The 15841-nt window shown below is 42.3% G+C and overlaps 1 protein-coding gene across 7 annotated transcripts in view; it reads left to right on the top strand.

Annotated features, from left to right (window-relative positions):
* LOC129815450 (sodium channel protein type 8 subunit alpha-like) overlaps positions 1 to 15841 on the top strand; it is a 219980-nt gene that overhangs the window by 147355 nt on the left and 56784 nt on the right. For all 7 annotated transcript variants that reach the window (XM_055869298.1, XM_055869296.1, XM_055869295.1 and 4 more), the window contains 4 exons: positions 4786 to 4849; positions 5043 to 5184; positions 6081 to 6287; positions 6942 to 7259. In XM_055869298.1, the coding sequence (XP_055725273.1) occupies positions 4786 to 4849; positions 5043 to 5184; positions 6081 to 6287; positions 6942 to 7259 (731 nt within the window). The remainder of the gene's footprint in view (positions 1 to 4785; positions 4850 to 5042; positions 5185 to 6080; positions 6288 to 6941; positions 7260 to 15841) is intronic.

Genomic DNA, 15841 nt, shown 5'->3' with positions numbered 1-15841 from the left:
AAGTCCACAATCCTCTCCTTCGTTTTGTTGACGTTGAGGGACAGGTTATTTTCCTGTCCCTGTAGGCTCTCGTCATTGTTAGTATCAGGCCTACCACTGTTGTGTTGTGTGCAAACTTGATGATTGAGTGGGAGACTTGCATGGCCACGCAGTCATGGGTGAACAGAGTACAGGAGAGGGCTGAGCACACACCCTTGTGGGGCCCCCATGTTGAGGATCAGCATAGCAGAGGTGTTGTTGCCACCTGGGGTCGGCCTGTCAGGATGTCCAGGACCCAGCTGCACATGGCGACGTTCAGACCCATGTACCCGAGCTTAGTGATGAAATTGGAAGGCACTCTGATCAGCTGATAGCCCTCCATCTTTTCTCAATGTCAATCATGTCTTTAGGAGGCACTGTAACTAGCTTGATTACAATTTGTGATGATGAGTGAGTGTGTTTTTCCAGAAATAAATAGGCCTATGCTAAACAATGTACAAAGAAATCGCTAGAGGCATTTGGAGCTTATGAATTTCAAGATATGAATTATGAATCAAACTTTATAAATGTTTCATTTTGAGCACCTAGCCCCTGAAAGGTCTGTGCATGGCCCTGCAACCTCCGCAATTCAAGTTTTTGACACTGAGGAGGATAACTTTATGACGAAACTTTATCAATGTACCAGCATCAGTAATTGTTCATACTTTTGTCATGCTACTTTGATCTGGTTTGATCCAAACATCATCCAATTTGATAAACATTATTTGTGCGGACTGTGCGGCACCTTTAACACTGTTTATTCAACACTGGAGAATTTGCTGTGTAGGCCATCTCCATTTCACATTTACAAGTCTTCTTACTTTAGCTGTGTGGCACTAGCAGAGGCTCCAAAGTATAATATGCAGCACTTACTGTACCTAAACTATATTGAAACTAATTTCACACATATAATAGTATTAGCCTGAATACAATATTAAATTGACAGTCTGATGGGTGACAATATTATTAATTGTGAATGAAGAGATTGATGAACAGCACAGCGTTTGTAGGCTAGTTGACACAGACGCACGAGAACAAATGCTTCTTCTTAACAAAAAGCTACTTTTTCAAATCCTCCTACAGAGTCACATACAAGACAGCACGGCTTGACAAGTCAGATTTGCAGGGAATTGATAAACCACGGCGCTATCCTGGGGTGCTGAATCTCCGCTTTTGCTCCTATAGCTTATCTGTTAATTTAGTGCAGCATCCGATATGCCACAATAAGCGGGTTATCATCAAGTAAAACAGCCACAACCTTTCCAAATTCCCCTGATAGCCAGGTGCAAGGGGAGAGAAAAGGACCTATCAAGCTGGCTGACATCTTTCAGTCAAAAAAATGTCATTCTCATTGTAATAACCTCATACTATTTTACCAGTCGACCAACAGTACTACATAGGCCTGCTTTAAAAAAAGACTACGTCAACGAAGTAATGTGGTGACTTTGAGAGAACTGAATTAATTATGTTGCAGCAAATACAACAAGAAACCGTTCGATTCCTGTGTACTGTGCATTCGGAAAGTTACAGCCTTAGTAAAAAATGTATGACACTTTTTTTAAATCCTCAATCTACACACAATAGCCCATAATGCCAAAGTGAAAACAGGTTTTTCTAAATGTTAGCAAATTTATTAAAAAATAAATAAAAAAGACATTATTTACATAAGTATTCAGACCCTTTGCTGTGAGACTCGAAATTGAGCTCAGGTGCATCCTGTTGCCATTTATCATTCTTGAGACTTGACTGGAGTCCATCTGTGGTAAATTCAATTGGTTGGACATGATTTGGTAAGACATACACCTGTCTATATAAGGTACCATAGTTGACAGTGCATATCAGAACAAAAACCAAGCCATGAGGTCGAAGGAATTGTCTGTAGATCTCCGAGTTAGGATTGTGTCGCGGCACAGATCTGGGGAAGGGTACCCAAAAATATCTGCAGAATTGAAGGTCCCCAAGAACACTGTGGCCTCCATCATTCTTAAATTGAAGAAGTTTAGTCCCACCAAGACTCTTTCTAGAGCTGGTCGCCCGGCCAAACTGAGCACGGTGGACAGGACCTTGGTCAGGGAGGTGACCAAGAACCTGATGGTCACTCTGACAGAGCTCCAGAGTTCCTCTGTGAAGATGGGAGAACCTTCCAGAAGGACAACCATCTTTGCAGCACTCCACTAATCAGGCCTTTATACATTTACATTTTACATTTTAGTCATTTAGCAGACACTCTTATCCAGAGTGACTTACAGTAGAGTGCATACATTTTATTACATATTACATTTTACATACTGAGACAAGGATATCCCTACCGGCCAAACCCTCCCTAACCCGGACGACGCTATGCCAATTGTGCGTCGCCCCACGGACCTCCCGGTTGTGGCCGGCTGCGACAGAGCCTGGGCGTGAACCCAGCCCAGCCTGGGCGCGAACTCAGAGACTCTGGTGGCGCCCTAGACCACTGCGCCACCCGGGATATGATAGTGATAGTGGCCAGACGGAAGTCACTCCTCAGTAAAAGGCACGACAGCCCCCTTGGAGTTTGCCAAAAGGCCCTAAAGACTCTTGGATCATGATACATAAGATTCTCTGGTCTGATTCTCTGGTCTGGCCTGAATGCCAAGAGTCACATCCGGAGGAAACCTTGCACCATCCCTACGGTGAAACATGGCTGTGGCAGCATCACACTGTAGGGATGTTTTTCAGGGACTCTGAGACGAGTCAGGATCGAGGGAAATATAAGCATAGCAAAGTACAGAGAGATCCTTGATGAAAACCTGCTCCAGAATTCTCACGACCTCAGACTGGGGTGCAGTTTCACCTTCCAACGGGACAACAACCCTAAGCACACAGCCAAGACAATGCAGGAGTGGCTTCGGGACAAGTCTCTGAATTTCCTTGAGTGGCCCAGCCGGAGCTAAGACTTGATCCAATCAAACATCTCTGGAAAGACCTGAAAATAGCTGTGCAGCAACACTCCTCATCCAACCTGACAGAGCTTGAGAGGATCTGCTGAAATCTGCTGAAACTCTACAAATACAGGTGTGCCAAGCTTGTAATGTCATACCCAAGAAGACTTGAGGTTGTAATCGCTACCAAAGGTGCTTCAACCAAGTACTGAGTAAAGGGTTATAATACTGATTTTACTGTTTATTTTTAATACATATGCAAACATTTCTAAAAACGTATTTTTGCTTTGTCATTATGGGGTATTGAGTGTCGATTGATTGGGGGGGGGGGGGGGGCTATTTAATCCATTTTAAGAGTAAGGCAACAACAGAAAAAGAACATTTGGAAAAAATCAAGGGGTCTGAATACTTTCCAGAAGCACTGTATTTTTATCAATTTACATGGTAGCCTATAAGAACAGTTTTTTTGCTGGTAGGTTATTTATATGCTTTTAAATATAATTTCCGGTGTGAACAGGAATACCTGGGATAACCGGGAGGGGTTTGCAATTTTCTCGGGAAGGAACATGTGTAGACTAGCTGGGTTTCCATCTAATTGGTTGGAAAACTCTGCCCACTCTGTTTTGGCACATGCACTTTAGCCAACAGCCCACAGACACAGTGCGGGTATAGCCTACATGATGAGATTATGGACAATATTATTTTTATTTGTCAAACGGCAGCCAAGCATCAATGATCATGTCACCAAAATAAGTGTAACAATCTGGGTGTAGTGGGTGCGAAGTCATGCGCAGGAAGCAGAGAGTTCAGTGGTAGTGCTAATTTAATGCACAAAACGGCAAACACCCCACAAAACACAAGGCGGCACACAAAACAAATGCCCCAAAACCGGGGACTGCAACAGTCCAGCAAAACCCACAAAACACGAATACCTCAAACGTGCACCCTAGTTACACAAACAATCCCGCACAACTAGCAGGCGGGCCTGCTGGGTAATGTAGCCCAACTAATGAACCAAACACAAAACAGGTGAAACCAATAAACAGAAAAGGGGAAAAAAGGATCAGTGGCAGCTAGTAGGCCGGCGACGACGACCGCCGATCGCCACCCGAACAGGAAGGGGAGCCAGCTTCATTAGGAATCGTGACAATAAGACTCTGAATATTTATTGGAAAGGAACATCAAGCTCATCACCTTGCACTTTCACCACCCTGTGAAGTTCATCATAATTTATTTAATCTGTAGCCTAATAAACTGCATACTTTCCTGATGAGTTGTAGTGGGAGGACAGTGATTTCAAGTCTACTTCGATTTGACTGTTATTATATCAATATTTGTGCATTAAAGCATTTCCACTGACATTTCTCGCATAATTCATTTTACCAACACAATAAGATCCTACCTTTTTCTAGAGTATTTTGTTTCGTCTACATTTAGGAACGTTTTTCTGTTTCCATCAGGCCTGTTGTGAAGGTTTTTTTATCCAACGTACTTTACTTGCATAAAAAGGTTGGATGGAAACCTGGTTATTTTCTGGAAAATATTCAACCCTAATGTGCAGGAAGTTAAAGTGGCAGGGCAGCATTGGGAAGAGACGGACTGAGGGTTCAGAATTCATTAGGGGTCATTACAACATGACTAGATGGAAAGACATTTGTTTGTAGACATGATTAAATGGAAAGACATTCGTTTGTACATTTCTGGTTAAATAAAATAACATGCAGTATATCATGAATTATGGTGAGTCCACGGCACATCGGAAACAGACACAATTCCACATAACCATAAGAGTTTGAATCAGTCTAATTGTTTGAGTAAAGATGAAAATGAAGACATATTGACATGCACTTCACTTTTTCAGCCAACTTCTACATCCTTCCCGGGCAGCTGGATGCTCTGCTGTGCGGAAACAGCTCAGACTCAGGGTGAGTCTCATGCTCTATTACTACAAACAAACTTCCAGTAAGTTGTAATAGCCACCATACAAGAGAACAACTGAGAGCATAATACTAACATAACTAGGACGTTCACACAAAACATAAATTGGAAGATTTGCTTGAAAATCATGACTCCCCCTCCTCCCCTCCGTTTGTTCGTTCCTCCATCCCTTCCTCCCAGGCGGTGCCCTGAGGGCTACACGTGTATGAAGGCCGGGAGAAACCCAAACTACGGCTACACCAGCTTTGATAGCTTCGGCTGGGCCTTCCTCACTCTCTTCCGCCTCATGACCCAAGACTTTTGGGAGAACCTCTACATGTTGGTAAGGCCGAGTTTCTCATAGACAGAACATGTATACTGGAAAAACTCCTGCTTGTAATGACGCAAGCAGTGTAATTCAATGCAGGCAACTTGGAAGAGCAATGAAACCAAACCGATGGATTGAGACAGCTCTAACTTGTTCTTTTGAGCTGGGGACTGTCAGTTCACCAGTACTGTCCTCCTAAAATAAATATGTAAAGTGCTCAAAACAAATTAAGTTAGTTGGGAAAGAAATTTTGAAGATAAAGTAAGTAGTAAGTAGCATATTGTTTTTAAACGTGTGCAAGTTTTTCTCCTCTGACAAAACAAAAGCTGATTCAAAGGGGGTGTGTGGCAGACTTAAAAACACTTCTGTGGTAGGATACATACTGTATTAGTGTCCTTGGTAAAAGGTGGCTATTGAGGAGGGGAGGACACGCTTATAATAGCCTTGTTTTCTCCTAATTTTGTATGCCTATTGATATAGATTATACATGTTCATAATGCATTGCATAGAGACAGGCTTTCATATTCATGATCGTGCGCTTTTATAGCCTACATTTCACAAGTGCAAAAAAAGTGCACACTCACACCCCTGGTATAGACGTGCCAGCACCCTCACGGCTCCCATGTCTGGAGCCATTCCCAGAGAAACCCATTGGTTGATGATAAAGCACTGCTAACAGTGCCACAGATAGAAACACCATGCATTGACAGACATGCACAGGGAAGTACCTCAACTCTGGAGAAGCATGAGAGGATACAACTCCAATAGAAAAAGCTAAATACTGCCGCTCTGAACAGTGAATGAATCAAGATGATCATGTTTATTCATTGTGACCATTGTAACAGTATATGTTGTTTCTCCTTGTTTTCCGTCTTTCTCTTTCTCTTATTCCTCCTCTCCCTCCCTTCCAGACTTTGCGAGCGGCAGGGAAAACCTACATGATCTTCTTTGTGTTGGTGATTTTCGTTGGATCCTTCTACCTGGTTAATCTGATTCTGGCTGTGGTGGCCATGGCCTATGAGGAGCAGAACCAGGCGACGATAGAGGAGGCCGAGCAGAAAGAGGCCGAGTTCAAAGCCATGCTGGAGCAGATCAAGAACCAGCAGGAGGATGCACAGGTTAGTCCCTCCCTGGTTAGCCTGGGTGGTGAGGCATTTGTCTGTCTGTCTGTCTGTCTGTCTAATTGCTGTGTCTGTGTCTGTCTCTATACGTCTTACTCCCTTCACCTCTCCCTTCTCTTACCTGTTCTGTCTTGCCACCCTTCAGGATGCACAGGTTAGTCACAGACTGGGTGTGGGTGCTGTCTGTCAGTCTGCCTGTCTGTCTTTTGAAATTCTTATCGATTTCATCATTTTGTTTAATACACAAACCACAAAATTGTAGCTTATGTTAGTAACTTCAGTTAATGCTACTCGACTGTACCAAAATCAGGTGTTTCTCATCCTAAAAGGGTGTTTTCCATGTGATAACGTATTAGTGAGGGAACCTGTTTTTAGGACTTTAATATCAATGACTTAGAAAAACCTGTTTTCTCATGGCTTTGTCTTGTTCCTCTGCAGAAGACATATCCTATAGCCTACTGAGTAACTCATGCGCCATGCTTCATGCTAAGAAATTGTTTAGCAAATATTAGAATCATCAAAAGTGATTTGAGTCAGAGTAAACAAATCAAATCAGAATCGATAAGAATAATTGGGGTCAGCCCTAGTCCATCTGTCTGACTCCCTTCACTTTTCCCCTCTCTTACCTGTCTCCCACCTCCTCACCCTCAGGCTGCTGCCATGGCGACCTCGGCGGGCACGGTTTCGGTGGGCGACGCGGTAGAGGGGGGAGACGCAACGGAGGGCGGTGGACAACTATCACGCAGCTCCTCCGAGGCGTCCAAGCTCAGCTCCAAGAGCGCGAAGGAACGACGCAACCGCAAGAAGAAGTCACGTCAGAAAGAGGAGGAGAAGAAGGAGAAGGGAGAGAAGGGCGAGAAGGTTGACCACGAGAAGCACGTTAAGTCAGAGTCGGACGACGGCAGCAAGAGGAGCATCTTCCGTTTCCCGGGCAGCCGGCTGGGACGCAAAACGTCCATCATGAACCAGGTAAAATCTAGCACGAGACAATAAAAGATAAACAATTACTTCACATTTTACTGTGTTACAAAGTGAGATTCATATGGGTTTAATTTTTATTTTTTGTCAACGATCTACACAACATACACCATAATGTCAAAGGGAATGAAAGACACTGTAACGATTGTTCTCCTCCTCTTCTGAAGAGGAGGTGTAGGGATCGGACCAAAACGCAGTGTGTTGTGAAGACATGATGAATTTATTTAGACAAGACGAACACGAAATACACTTGAGAAATTACAAAACAAAAAACGACGTAGACCGACCTGAACATGAGAACTTACATATAAACGAAGAACGCACGAACAGGAACAGACTAGACAAACGAAACAGTCCCGTGTGGTAACAAACACTGACACGGAAGACAATCACCCACAAACAAACAGTGAGAACAGCCTACCTTAATATGGTTTTCAATCAGAGGAAACGTCAAACACATGCCCCTAATTGAGAACCATATCAGGCAACACATTGAACCCAACATAGAAACACATAACATAGACTACCCACCCAGCTCACGCCCTGACCATACTAAACAAATACAAAAACAACGGAAAACAGGTCAGGAACGTGACAGACACACACAAAAAATTATTATAAAAAATAAATCACTTGTATATCTTGAGTCAATGTAAGAAACAAATTGGGCAGCAATTACACCTGATTTGCACACCTGGATTGTGCAATATTTGCGCATTACAATTTCTAAAATTATTTAAGCTCTGTTAAGTTAGTCGTTGATCATTGCTAGACAGCCATTTTCAAGTCTTGCCATGCTTAAGCAGATTTAAGTCAAAACTGTAACTAGGCCACTCAGGAGAATTCACTTCTTGGTAAGTTACTCCAGTATAGATTTGGCTTTCTGTTTTAGGTTATTGTCCTGTTGAAAGGTGAATTTGTCTCCCAGTGTCTGGTGGAAAGTAGACAGAAGCAGCTTTTCCTCTAGGATTTTGCCTGTGCTTATCTCCATTGTGTTTCTATTTATCGTGAAAAACACCCCAGTCATTGTGAATGTCAAGCATACCCACAACATGGAGCGTCAGAGGTTCCTTTCCGTATCGGCCAATGTTGTGATGGCATCGCTGGGGTCTAATGTGGTTTCTGCTTCACCAGGGTCTACGGTGGTCATTTGTGGGGGGCTAGTTAGAGGAGCCCCTAGTGGGGCTAGGGTTGGACTGAGGGCTCCGGCTCTCAGGACAACAGCCATCAACCAACAGCCATCAACCATTATTATGGGAAGCTCATGGTTAGATTGGTGGAAGTCCGAAATACCTGTACACTTGGTTTTCCTGGAGCTAGGGTATTGGAGTTATCAGAAGTCATGCCCACCATCAAGAAACAGATTCCTGCTCTGAAAACAGTTGTTGCATATTGGGTCTAATGATATTATGTGTGTGAAATCTGTAATGCTAAAAGACAATTTCTTCCAGCTTTTGGAGAATGCTCAGAAATTAGCAGAACATATAATTGTCTCGGGCCCAATTCCATCTCCTCGCCGTTGTGGGACTGACTATTTTAGCCGTCTTTGGTCTCTTCACCAGTGGTTAATGCGTCTGACCAAGGACTTGGGCATGTCCTTCGTTAACAATGTTGACTCCTTCTGGAATAGGCTACTTTGTGGAAGACAGAATTCACCTTGGTGAAAATGGCTCCCAGCTGTTGTCATCAAACATTGGAAAGGTTCTTGGTCAACTAAATTGATGTGAGGACAATATTAGCATTACATGTAAGTCCGTTTTTACCATCTCCTCTTTAGTTACTGTGAGAGTTCCACATGTTGTATCTGATAGTGGTGACATGTCTAATGGTGCTGACAGGAGAAATATAACTGCTATTCCTACTTTGTTTTCTTTTCCTAAAAGGTGTAATCCAATTTTTGAGTTTTCTTTTCTTCTGAAATCTCACAGTAATCTGACTTGTATTGGAATTCTGTGTGATTTGAAATGCAGAAAAGGTTTGACATTTTTACATCTTAACATTCGTAGTTTATTACCTAAAATGGATCATGTCAAGATCTGGGCCTCAGGCAGACCCTGATATTTTTATTTGATCTGAAACCTGGTTGACTGATAACCTGAGACTCGGAGGTTGCTATGGATGGTTACAATGTTTTTAGGGCTGATAGGAAAGGCAAAGGTGGTGATGTTGCTATTTCGATGAAGAATCTTATTTCTGTGTCTCTGTTAAAGGCTACATCCAGTCCTAAACAATTTGAGTTGTTGGCTTGAAATCTTCAGTTGGTTTCAAACTAAAAAATAACAGTTATAGGAATCTATTGTCCACCCTCCGCCAAGATGTACTAAACAAACACACTGATTTAATTGCCATTTTTACTACCCCAGAGGTGTTGATTGCTGGAGATTTTAATCTTGCATGGAGAACGCAGGTTGCTGACTGTTTCAATAATTTTTGTACTAATCTAAATATCACCCAGCTGATTAAAGTCTACTCGACCTAACTTAAAGGACCCTATGAAATCGACTTTGATTGACCTCATATTTACAAATACTCCAGAGAAATATGCTGGGAGTGGGGTATTTGCTTTGGATATTAGTGACCACTGTCCCATTGTATGTGTCAGGGATATACGGATGCCTAGAGCCAAACCTCGTTTTATCAACAAGAGGAATTTTAAACATTTCAATGAACAGGCATTTTTTTGTGACTTTTTATTTTGTTGACTTTGATTGTATTGCATCTATACCTGTCACGGTTTTCTTCCATTGGTGAAGGAGAGGACCAAAATGCAGCACAGTTAGTGTTCAACATGTTTAATTTAACGAACTGTGAACACTTACAACAATATAAAACAACAAACGTGAAAACCGAGACAGTCCTATCTGGTGCAGACCACAAACACAGAGACAGGAAACAACCACCCACAATCCCCAACACAAAACAAGCCACCTATATATGATTCTCATTTAGGGACAACGATTGACTGCTGCCTCTGATTGAAAACCATATTAGGCTGAACACAGAAACAGACAAACTAGACCCACAACATAGAATGCCCACCCCAACTCACGCCATGACCATACTAAACAAATACGAAAACAAGGGAAAACAGGTCAGGAACGTGAAAATACCTGACCCAGAGTTGGCTCTGAACCACTTCTCAAATGTTTTCAATTGTATTGTAGTTAAACATGCTCCTTTTAAAAAAAAATGAGAATTAAAAATAGGTCTTGCCCTTGGTTGTCGAGAGCTATCTGAAGTCCTACACAACAGAGATGCTGCATGGGCCAAAGCTAGATTCACAGACTCCCAGACTGGCAGTCTTTCAGGCGATTGAGAAATGTGTGTAAAACTAGTTAAAAAGCTAAATCAGATTATTATGTTAATACACTATCTGAATGTACAGGGAACCCAGCTACATTTTGAAAAGCTGTTATGTCACTGAAGGGTTGTGTCTCTTCTTCTCTCCCCAATACATTTATTTGGATTCTGGCCTTATTACTGACAAAATTGATATCATTAATGCATTTAATCACCATTTTATCTCTGCAGGCTATATATTTGAATGTATTTCAAAGCCAGCTCTTAAAAAGAATAGTTTGGATGTTGATGGTGAAAATCTATTAAATGATACTGAAAATGCTGGTCAGGAGTTTTCGTTTCAGAAATTCACTGATAAAAAGTCCTGGATGCTTTGCTAACGTTAGACAAAAAAAATCCACAGGGGTTGATCATTTGGGGCCTGGTCTGCTTAAGTGTGAAGCTCCCTTTATTGCTGGGCTCAGCAGCACATAAGAGTGGGGATACAAGTGATCTTGACAACTATCGCCCCATTTCAAGACTACCTTATTTAGCTAAGATTATTGAATCTTTGGTTAATGTACAACTTCGTTCCTTTTTATCTGATAATTGTATTTTTAATATAAACCAATCAGGATTTAGGCCTGGGCATGGTACTACCACAGCAACCATCCTAGTTGTTAATGATCTAGTCAATGCTTTGGATGCTTTAAAGAGCTTTGCTGCCTTGTTTATTGACCTGTCAAAGATATTCGACACTGAGGGCGGAGCTAGCATGTTGGAGTGAACGGCTGCGTGTGAGAGGCCCCTGCAACGTTTTTGCGAAATAATCTAACTTAACCTACTTTATGATACTTTTTACAACAAACGTTTCTTTCTAATACAACATCGTAACTTTCTGTGTAAAAATGCAGAGTAATAAGCGACCAAAGGACAATAAATCCACATCGGAGGCCTACTCCACACCAAACAACGAGACAGACATGGCAGAAGGCACAGGCAACAACGTGACACTTAAAGAACTTACCCAGGCGTTGGGAGAACTACGTGTTGCTTTAGCTGAGAATCTTAAGGCTACTATTGCTGAACTGGACACCAAAATCGAGGGCACCATTCGAGCGGTCGCTTCGCAGGGCCAGAGTATTGTGGACCTTGAGAGGGCTTCTGAATTCAGCGCTGGTAGAATCGACGAGTTAGAGAAGCTGTGCTCGTCACTACAGGGTACTGTGCAGAGGCTTTCTGTGAAAGTGGTCGACCTGGAGGGCCGTTCCAGACATAATAACCTTTGCGTTGTTGGTCTGGCAGAGGGGGTAGAGGCGGGCTCTCGCCCCACCGACTTCTTCGCCAAGCTATTGAAGGATGCAATGGGATCGGACGTTTTGGCTTCGGACCCCCAGCTGGACCGTGCACATCGCGCCCCTGTCCCAGTGCCTGGACCGGGTCAACGCCCTCGCCCAGTAATCATCTGTTGTCACAGTTTCAAGACCAAGGATCTTATCCTGCGCGAGGCCCGAATGAGGGGCAACCTGTTACATAAAGGGCACCCCTTCCGTGTCTATGATGATTATGCGCCCGATGTGGCAAAGGACCGTGGCGGCTACAGAGATGTCATGGCCAAACTCTACAAACTCCATCTTCGCCCAGCCTTGCTCTTCCCTGCAAGACTAAGAATTACCCCGCCCTCCGGTGAGAAGATGTGGCTCTCCTCGGTTTTGGACGCAGAGAAGTTTATCCGGGAACATACGCCAATCCCCCGTACAGGTTAGAGTGCCTTGTCATTGTGTGTTAGGGTCTGCTCATGGAATCGAATCCATACTAAACCATAACGGGTGAAACCGTATTGAACGGTCTCAACAAGGGCTACCGAACATGTAAGATGCTGTGGAGGGCGGTCTTGGCTCTCAATTAAAGTCACTTTCATTCTGGCTGTGTTCAGAGCGATGCCTATTTAGGATGCCTTCCAGGTTTGATCATTGACACTTTCGGATGAATATACTTATATTCCCCCCATTTTTTTTTTGTTTGTTTCGTTATTTATTTTTTAATTCTTACATTTATTGTTATTACAATACCATTTATTTAGAGCTTGCAGGGGACTGGGGGTGATGGTGGGGAAGGGGCAGACACAGACACCTGGATAGCAAGTTGATGTTTTGTGCCGTTCTGCCTTTGATATAGCCGAGGGCCGCTCTCCCGATTAGATCCCCACCAGCCCTCTGTAGTGTCTAGGTAGGTGTGCGTACATATAATTATTATTTGTACTTTATAATTATTTTCTCTTAGCATGTTACTATTATGTATGTGTATATTTTAAATTAGTGTAGATTATTACTCTGGGGCATGAATGTTTCTGTATGTATGGGTATGTATGTGTATATGCGCATATGTAGATATGTATGGGTGTGTGTGTGTGTATATGTATATATATATTTTTTTTTAAATATATACCTTTATATGTATTTTTTGGGGATGTGTGTGTGTGTGTGTGTGTATATGTGTTTGTATGTATATATGTGTGTGTGTGTATGTATGTATGTATGTATGTATGTATATGTATATATATATATATATATGTGTGTGTGTATGTATGTGTATATATGTAGGTGTATATATATATATATATATATATATATATATGTGTATGTGTGTATATATATATATATATATATGTATATGGGTAAGAATGTGTATGTGTGTGTATGTATACATGTATATAACCTTTTTATTTATTTATTTTCTGACTGGGGGATACGTTTAATTTAGAAAAATTCTTGTTTCCGATCTAACCCACAATATGTAAATGTACGGCTGTCTAAGTTGGTTGCTGATGGTTCATGTTTAGACCGGCAGTGCTTAGCAAAATAATCTTGTGATGCTATATCTTGCTTATCTCAGGGATAGATAGACCCAAGATGACGCTTAAGTGCGCAATATGTTTAGGTTGCAACTTATTCTCTTTAGGTTTATTAGATGCTAATTGGACACTTTATTCGCGGGAGCCTCCTCAGTTCATATGTTAGTAGAAGTTCTAGGATAGTGAGAGGTGAACGTACAGTTGGGATTTTATTTTTGTTTCACCTCTTGTTCGAGGTCGCGCCGTGCTTTTTTGGCATCGGCCAGACAATGTGTTTATTATTTTTATTTTATTTTCTCTCCTATTTGTGTATGCCTGTTAAAGGTGGGTTGGGCGGGGGGATAAATAGTGGGGAAAGTAGGGGAACAGGGTGGGAAGTAAAGGGGCTTGCAGGGGGGGAGGGGCTGGTTGGATACTGCTCGGGTGTAGCTGCTACATATGCTGATCGTGATGGTTTGGTGCGCTTTCTTACCTTTTTATTGAGTTACAAGTTATGCAGGCCACCATAGGAACTACAAATGAGAGGGGGGCGGGGCTCACATTCACTTCCTGGAATGTCAAGGGCTTAAACGAACCAATTAAGAGAGGCAAGGTCCTAGCCCACTTGAAAGCACTCTCGTCTGATATCATATTTTTGCAAGAAACCCATCTGAAAAATAATTCTCACAGCAGACTTAAATGTAGGTGGGTGGGGCAAGTGTATCACTCTAACTTCTCTGCCAAAACGAGAGGCACAGCGATTCTGGTACGGAAAGGAATTCCCTTTCTACATAAAACCACTATTGTGGATAAAGAGGGTCGTCATGTGATCGTAATAGGAGAGATCCACTCTACTTCTGTAACTCTACTAAATATCTATGGGCCAAACATTGATAACCCCTCTTTTTTCAAAAGAGTCCTTGCCCTGATTCCAGATATCTCCCATACTAACCTAATCATTGGAGGGGACCTTAACTGCGTGCTAGACCAATATTTGGACAGATCCTCTACCCGGCGAACCCCCACCTCCTATTCAAGTGAATTCTTGAATACGTACATAAAGAATTCTAACTTATTTGATATATGGAGGATCACTAACCCTACGGGCAGGGAATACTCCTTTCACTCTCATGTTCACAATGTTTATACTCGAATTGACTACTTTTTGGTTGATGCTAAACTACTCCCCTATACCTGTAATGTGAAGTATCATGATATTATAATCTCGGACCACAGTCCACTCACCTTCTCCCTGAGATTGGGTGACATGGTACCAAACGAGAGGGTCTGGAGGTTAAATCCTCAGCTCCTCACAGAACCAACATTCTGTGAACATCTTAAAGACCAAATAACATTTTTCTTTGATACCAACGACAACACAGAGACTTCCCCAGCATTACTGTGGGAAACACTTAAGGCTTATTTGAGAGGCTGTATCATCTCCTATCAGACTGCCAGGAGTAGACAAAACAAGGGAAAATTGGTAGAACTGGAGGGACAAATTCACTTACTGGATAGGGAGAATGCTAGACATCCATCTATGGAGAAAAATAAAAAAATTACCTCTTTAAAATTTGAATATAATCAGACTCTCTCAGCTAAAATTGCTCGCCAGACAACTTCGAAAAATTGTGAGTGACCGAATGATTCACAAAGTTAAATCTGCATCTGGGGAATTACTCTCTTCCCCCAAAGACATCAATGACAGATTCCGTCAGTTTTATGAGACTCTATATACATCTAAAGCCGATTCTAACCCCTTAATTATGCAAAACTTTTTGGATGACTGTAATCTTCCTGCCCTGAACCAGGAAGATTCTAACTTCCTGAATAAGGAAATATCTCTTGAAGAAATTCGAGAAACAATCAAAACTCTAAAGAGTGGCAAGACCCCGGGCCCAGATGGATACCCGGGTGAATTCTATAAAACATTCAGCAACATGCTCTCTCCCTACCTGCACAAAATGTTGGTTCAGTCCAGAGAGGATGGAGCTCTCCCATCTACTTTGGATGAAGCATTCATTACAGTTATACATAAGAAGGGTAAAGATCCGGAAGAGGTAGGGTCGTACAGACCAATATCCCTCCTCAATACAGACCAAAAGATTTTTGCAAAAACCCTGGCTAACAGGCTTAGCACTTTAATTGGCAAACTGGTCCATTCGGACCAGACCGGCTTTATCCCGAACAGAAACTCATTCTTCAATCTCAGGCGCCTCTTCAACATTATGTATTCTCAGAGGTTACCAAACATGGACCTTGCCGTTATATCTCTTGACGCCGAGAAGGCTTTTGACCAAGTTGAGTGGTCCTATCTATTCAAAGTCCTACAGAAATGTAATATTGGAGATGGGTTCATAAATTGGATCCAGCTTTTATATAGGAACCCCTGTGCGAGAATACTCACTAACCAATCATTGTCGCCCCGATTTAACCTTTACAGAGGGACAAGGCAGGGTTG

This window comes from Salvelinus fontinalis, chromosome 18 (assembly GCF_029448725.1).
Source record: "Salvelinus fontinalis isolate EN_2023a chromosome 18, ASM2944872v1, whole genome shotgun sequence".
NCBI classification, from domain to species: Eukaryota; Metazoa; Chordata; class Actinopteri; order Salmoniformes; family Salmonidae; genus Salvelinus; species Salvelinus fontinalis.
The sequence above is the reverse complement of the archived record's forward strand: the minus strand, read 5'-3'. Positions and strand labels throughout refer to the sequence as shown.